General features: G+C 36.6%; 1 protein-coding gene across 2 annotated transcripts; it reads left to right on the top strand.

Moving 5' to 3' along the window:
- The first annotated feature begins 3,147 nt into the window (after positions 1–3,147).
- LOC104893457 (transcription factor MYB60) lies at positions 3,148–5,621 on the top strand. 2 transcript variants are annotated; one of them, XM_010679562.4, is made up of 3 exons: positions 3,148–3,642; positions 4,154–4,286; positions 4,646–5,621. In XM_010679562.4, exons 1-3 carry the CDS (start codon positions 3,510–3,512, stop codon positions 5,259–5,261), a joined length of 882 nt encoding a protein of 293 aa, XP_010677864.1. In that variant the 5' UTR covers positions 3,148–3,509; the 3' UTR covers positions 5,262–5,621. The 2 variants fall into 2 exon arrangements, with proteins under 2 accessions (XP_010677864.1, XP_010677865.1); XM_010679563.4 differs by having other exon boundaries at positions 3,162–3,642; positions 4,157–4,286.
- The last annotated feature ends 1,824 nt before the right edge of the window (positions 5,622–7,445 follow it).

Genomic DNA, 7,445 nt, shown 5'->3' with positions numbered 1-7,445 from the left:
AGCGTATGTAAGCTTCAAAAATCCATTTATGGATTGAAGCAAGCATCCCGAGATGGAATCTTCGTTTTGATGAGGCAATCAAACACTTTGGTTTTCTCAAAAACGGAGAAGAATCTTGTGTTTACAAGAAGGAAAGTGGGAGTAACATAGTCTTCTTGGTATTGTATGTAGATGACAACTTCTCATAGGAAATGACATTCCCATGCTTGAGTCAGTCAAGGAATGGTTAAAAGTTTTTTTCTATGAAAGACCTTGGAAACTTAGTACATTTTGGGGATCAAGATCTATAGGGATAGGTCTAAGAGGATGATCGGACTTAGCCAACGAACTTATATAGATAAGATCGTCACTAAGTTCAACATGGAAAACTCTAAGAGAGGCTTCCTACCCATGCAACATGGGTGTCGCTTAGCAAGACTCAGTGTCCTTCTGGCCTGATGAGATTAAGCGAATGAGTAATGTTCCTTATGCGTCAGCTATAGGGTCCATTATGTACTCCATGATTTGTACTCGCCCAGATGTTTCATATGCCTTGAGCATGTGTAGCAGATTCCAATCAAATCCAGGTGACGCACACTGGAGTGCAGCTAAGAATATCCTAAAGTACTTGAGAAGGACTAAGGATAATTTCTTAGTGTATGGAGGTGAAAGTAAGTTAATTGTTGAGGGTTACACAGATGCGAGCTTCCAAACTGACAAAGATGATTTCCGATCCCAATCTGGTTTCATCTTTTGTCTAAATGGAGGGGCAGTGAGCTGGAAAAGTTCAAAGCAAAGCACTGTTGCTGATTCTACAGCAGAAGCTGAGTACATTGCTGCGGCAGATGCAGCAAAGGAAGCCGTTTGGATGAAGAAGTTCATTCTGGAGCTAGGAGTAGTGCCTAGTGTTGGAGATGGTATTTTTTACATTGTGATAACAATGGTGTCATAGCTCAGTCTAAGGAACCAAGATCACATCAAAGGTGTAAACACGTACTTAGAAAGTTTCATCTTATTCGAGAAATCGTTGAGAGAAAGGATGTAATAGTTTGCAAGGTTCATACGGATAGCAATGTCGCTGATCCTTTGACTAAACCTTTGCCACAGCCCAAGCATGAGAGTCATACTAGGGCTATAGGGCTTAAGCATATGAGAGTGGGTTTAATTGTGTACTATTTACTTTTAATTAGTTCACAGTTATAATTACTCGTTTGATATGTTATGTTTATGTTTATCAATAAAGTTTTGTTCTTATTTAACTTGGTTTAGTATTAAATAAAACGTTCAAAGTATTTTATAACGTTTGATAATTGTCAAATACGTGATTTGACAAATGGAACTCTATCAGTGAACAGGAGTTATAATATACCTTAGTCCCTAGTTCGAATCATTAAGTTGAACGTAAATGATTCAGTTTCATGGACTAGATTGCAAGTTGATTGATAGCGCAGTTTCATGGGCTATAGGGACATGGAGATGTCTAGTCATTTGCATAGGCTTGTATAGTTGATACACGCTGGGCAGACCTAGTGGGAGTTCTCTAAAAGGTTTATGAGACTCTTATTAATATGTTAGTGGATTCCTTTGACATGAGTATGACACTGTTCTTACTTAAGGATTAGTATGTTTTGACGCTGCAAAACGCGTGCCGTAAAAGGAGGTTATAAAAGCAGCGATCGGAACTGCTATGAATTGAGTGGGAGCTTTGGTCATACAAGATGGGATAAAGTCCTCCTAAGAGTTAGGATTGGTGTCTTGGCCTCTTGAAGAGTGAGAACTAAAAATGCATGGTCGGGTTCAAATGGATTAAGGAGTTAATCTTTTGTTTCGACAGTTCAAACTCAGATTTCAAGGAACGACTTGAATATTGGTATGATGAACATATGATGTTATCATATCATCAAGTTAGACATTAAGCGACTTAAGGAGTTTGAAGGTTACACACTTGTTCTTAGACAAGTGGGAGATTGAAGGATTTTGTCCTCGATCAAGTGTAATAAACTAAATAATATTAGGATTAATTATGGAGATAATATATTCAATAATATTAGTGATCACAACGTTTTGCTAGAAGCTAATTGTGATTTGTTGGACTAATATGATTGGGCCAACTACTAGTATTATTGAGTGCTATGAGGTCACACAAGTAATGACACTTGGATATTACCCAAATCCATTTGTGAAATGGGTTGGACGGTTTTATGATGGGTGAAAGACATGTAACTTATGAGTTTATTAGGCTCATGATGTATGACATTATGAAGCCAATAAAACCTCATGAAGTCTCACTTGTAACCTCTCCTATATACGAGTATTAGGAGTTACATATAGTGAGTATCTTTTATATTATCTTCTAGTGGAAAAATCAGATTTTTCTCTTAGTTTTCTTCACACCCATTTTCGGCTTTCACCTCTAAAAGTAATAGAGTGTTTTTCTCTCTTTCATACTAGCATACGTGGTGATCCAAGTGTTGTTTGTGGACCAATACTAGAGGAACGGCGCTTGACGTTCTCATAAGATCTCACTTGAAAGTTAGTACATTTGAGGACTCACGCATCAAATAAAGGTATATAATGTTATATATATATATATATATATATATATATATTATTATATATATATATATATATATTATATATATATATATATATATATATATATATATATATATATATATATATATATTTGATTCATGTTAGTTTATGCAATGATCTTGGGATAGATGTTAAAGTATATGATACTTGGTTTTACGTATTATGCATCTAGGTTCCTACAAGGAGAAGGTGAAATGGCAGTAGGTTGGTGGTGGTGGGGGTGGTAGGTGGTGTTGAAAAGAAGAAAGGGTGAAATGGTCTATAAAAATATTTTTTGGGCGATTTTAAGTAATTCCAATGCTCGTTGGAGACTTTATTTTTGACGGAAAAGCGAACAATTTTAATAGCTGCACATGGTTCTCGGGAAGTTCACTTTGTGCAAAGTTACCGTAAAGTTCAGTAAATTTTCTAAATTCTCAGAAACATAAAAGAATCTAGATTACTAGTGAATTGTTGGTTCCAAATTTGTCGTCAAAGGGGAGTATTTGGCTCCAAACAGTGAAAATTTTCCTCCGCATTGAGTACTTCATTTTTCCTCCCATTTTTTTTTTTTTCTATGCTAAAATGGCAGTACTTTAATGGTGGTGTATGTTGGACCACATAAATTTTGTGTATGTATGTCATCTCTCCAAGTAAGAAATATAAAGGGGGAGGGGGGTTGCCGTATCGGCAAAGTGATTAAACAACTTCCCTTTTGACTTTGGCATTCATTGATTGACTCCCTATATTTATAATAAAGTTTACTAGAGGCCAAGTGAGTCAGCAGGGGTAGATAAATGAGAATTAAATTAAAGTTCCCCTTTCTTTGATGGCCACTTCAGTATATAATTAGCTGGTAGTTGATGTCACTCTTTACATGAAGGCCATAGATTTAGCTAGCTAACATTAGACCAAAACAAATAGGAGAGAGAGAAATTCAGAGAAAGAGATCAAGCATGGGAAGACCACCTTGTTGTGACAAAGATGGCATCAAGAAAGGTCCTTGGACCCCTGAAGAAGATATCATCCTTGTCTCTTACATCCAAGAACATGGTCCGGGTAATTGGAGATCCGTACCTACTAATACCGGTATTTGTTTCAAACATTTTCTTTTTTATGCTTTTTCTGAGATATTTTTTATGTATAGATGGTCAATATTTGCTTACATGCCACACTTTTACCTTGTATAATTCATATATTATCTTTGATTAGACTTTTTTTTTTTTTTTTCTAATACTCTTTAATAAAGCAAAATTTATAACTTCAATTAAAATGTTGTTGGATATTTTAAACAAAATTCATAAATTATTATAAAAATATATACTACCAAATAAATAAGTATATTGATGATCAAATTTTTATCTTAACATGCATATAAATGAGAATGTCACTAAATTAAATTAAAAATAGAAGAAATAACTACTTTTTATGATTTAGACCTATCATATAATAATAGTCCCTAAAAACTACAAATCTTGATGCTTGAGGGATTTATGTACGTAGAATAAATTTTAGTCTTTCATTAGATATGTATATCATTATAGCAAGCAAAAGACTTTAAATTTTGATATACTTATGTAAATGTATATTTTTTATGAAGTAGGGTTGCAGAGATGCAGTAAGAGTTGTAGGTTACGATGGACAAATTATCTTAGGCCTGGAATCAAACGTGGCAATTTCACTCCTCATGAAGAAGGGATGATCATCCATTTGCAAGCATTATTGGGTAACAAGTACTTCCCTTTCCCTGATACTATTTTCCTTTTTTCTCCTATATTGAAAAACCATAAGATTTTGATTGCTCCAATGAAAGTTATATGAAAACTCTACAATCTAAAAAAAAGTTGTTTGACTATTATTATTCGAATATAAATAAAGTTCTTCTAATTTTGTGATGAGACAATCTCTTTTTAAGATTATGCTGGAAATCCGTATATGAAATTGATACAATTTATCAAATAACATATGATATGCAACAGTATTCTACGACACAACCAATATTTTTTGAAATATTTAACTCTAGATATATCCAACCTTTTTTTATTTGTTAACGAAACCAATAATTATTTTTCCTACTTTGATGTCTTCATAGATGGGCAGCAATAGCTTCGTATCTTCCACAAAGAACAGATAATGACATCAAGAACTATTGGAATACCCACTTGAAGAAGAAACTTAAGAGGTTCCAATCAGCTTTCCAGACGCAAGAGCCACAACTTCCAGGGACAACATCAACATCCTCATCTCCACATTACAAATTTGGGAATGATGATAACGTAGCAACACAACCGCAACTAACTTCAACATGTTACGCCTCAAGCACTGAGAACATCTCAAGGCTTTTGGAAAGTTGGATGAAGTGCTCTCCAATTTCAAACCCTAAGCACCACGACAATGACGACAATAACAACAATAATACTAGTTATCATGGTGGATGCGTTGGTGAACAAGATGATCATTTTGAGACACTAATGTCGTTTGACAACCTTAACGATCACAAGGAATCCATGGTTACTACAACATGTGACTCCGTTGAGGAGGACATTATTAACGAAGGTGGAAATAAGGTAAATGAGAATATTGATAGTATGGAGGAAGATGATGAAAATAACCCTCCATTAACTTTTCTAGAGAAATGGCTTTTGGATGAATCTACTACTTCTCGTCAAGTAACAGAGGAGATTTTGCGACTACCATCCATGTTCTGAAGTAAGATATGATTAGTGATTACCTATCATTATTAACTAATTAATTACTGCAAACCCATTATTAAGTGAACCGACCGGTTCTTTTTTAAGAGATCAAATCGGGATCTCTGGCCCTGTCGAAAGTTCTAAGTGAGCTCTATTGCTTAACAATAAGCATGTTATGTACATGTAGGTTACGTTACAGCATTATCTATTAGAGTAGGTTTTTCTTTTCTATCCTCTTAATGAGGATTTCTTTCAATTGGGTTTAGAGTACCTCTTATTGTTCTTCCAATTATAGGAGTGCATCTCTTGCAAGTTGTAAAAATGCTGTGATATTTCGTTTTAGTTGAAGAATAAACATATGATCTATAAGTTACATCGATAACAACTGAGTTAATGGTAATGGACCCTATAAACGTTAACTACGTACGGCTGCATGCATGTGCTGAGAGAGGGACCAGCAAAATTTAAGTGTAAAAATTAAAGCGTGGCTGTCCCTACATAAGAGTGGCCTAATTGATTTGCATGAAAGCTCCAATTTGCTAAATAGTCGACCTTCTTAATGCTTGAGCCTGAAATTTCAGCAATAAATGTGATGACTTGATCACCATTACTAATCTGATTCCTTGATTTTGTGTATTTATGTTTTTTTTTTTTTTACATCGAGAAATTGTGCATTAAGTAAAATGGAAAGTACAACCTAATACTAGTATAACTAAAAAGAAGACAAAGCCAAGGAAACTAGAAGAGCGTCATTGGCGCGTACAGACTTGATGAAATAAAAACAACATATTACATATTCAAACCAACTTGGACTAATCTCGAGCGATGGAAAGGGATCGTGGGACAAAGGTCTTGATACAACAGACCTGGAATGAGAGGGAACCTGTTGAAGGACAACACCAAAACGATTTTCAAAAGTAGATTGCCGCAACTCAACTAGTAGCTCCCAACGTCTACTAGCCATAAAATCCCAAGGTTCTTGAATGTAAAAACCTTCCTGAGATTCTATTGATGAAACTAACCAAGAAATCACCTCCTTTGGTGACTTCTGACCCTTGTACAAGGGTAACCAGAGTTTAGTCTCGCAAGACTGAAACTCGAAATGCGTGGAGGACATAACTTGCTCCAAATTAAATTGGAGGGCCTCCCACAAGATGCATTTTTGAGGTGTGATGACTCCAAAGGTCATCACTGGAAATTTGGGTGACTGATTTTGAAGAAAATCACCCAATCGACAAATCTGAAGATTCGTGTTTGCAACCTCAACCTTAGAAGATCTAACCACAACAGGAATTAAAAGATCATTACCTCTCAAGTCTCAACTGACCCAATACTTCAACCCCTATAGGTGCATAACTAAACCTGTAGAATCCTAAATTAAAACGGAAAGACTGAACAAAAACAAGAAACACAAACCAAAACAACAACCAATACATAATGCCACACCAAAACCAGCACCATAGAAATGGCAGAAACTGCTTGATATCTTCACGGGCCACCGATGGAGTCCTGATCGAACCAACGAACACTAGAGGGGGACGGGGAAGGGAAAACTAACACTAATGCTCAAAATAGAGCAGGGGAACAGGGAAGGGAGCCTAGAACTAACCACTTTTGAAAACCGAACGGGGGATCGGGGAAGGGGAACCTAATGCTAACTGCAAGTCACTGAGAACTAGGGGGAAAGGGGAGAGGGAACTGACCCTAAAACTATGACAACGCGGAGGACTCACGGCCTATAGACACCTTGGTGGGCAACTCGACGCAGAGAAGGGGAAACTACTCGACACAGCGGGTAAACTTGACGACAAAGCGGCAGAGTAAGGGAAACGACGAACTCCTAACCACGAAACAGGGGGGAGGGGGAGGGGAAACCAAAACCTAAACTAAACTAAACTACTGGTGGCGTGATGGAGACTATGCGACCGGAAGGGAGACCGACGAACGCCAGAAAGACGACCGAGGAGCTACTCGACGAGATCGAAGAAATTCTAGGTGACGAAGCAAAAGTGCAAATAGTATGTAAAACGATGGAAAGCGACGGAAAAGGCAAATAAAAAACGATGAGACTCGCCGGAGACCCGCCGGAAACCTATGCGGCGCCAGATCTCCGGCGAGTTCTAGGTTTAGGTTGGTGTTTTTTGTAGAGAGAGGGAAGGGTTCTAAAAAGTTTAAATTTTGATTTTGTGTATTTATGGT

This window comes from Beta vulgaris, chromosome 5 (genome assembly GCF_026745355.1).
Source record: "Beta vulgaris subsp. vulgaris cultivar EL10 chromosome 5, EL10.2, whole genome shotgun sequence".
NCBI lineage: Eukaryota > Viridiplantae > Streptophyta > Magnoliopsida > Caryophyllales > Amaranthaceae > Beta > Beta vulgaris.
Note: the sequence above shows the minus strand (reverse complement) of the source record. Positions and strands in the feature narration are given on the sequence as shown.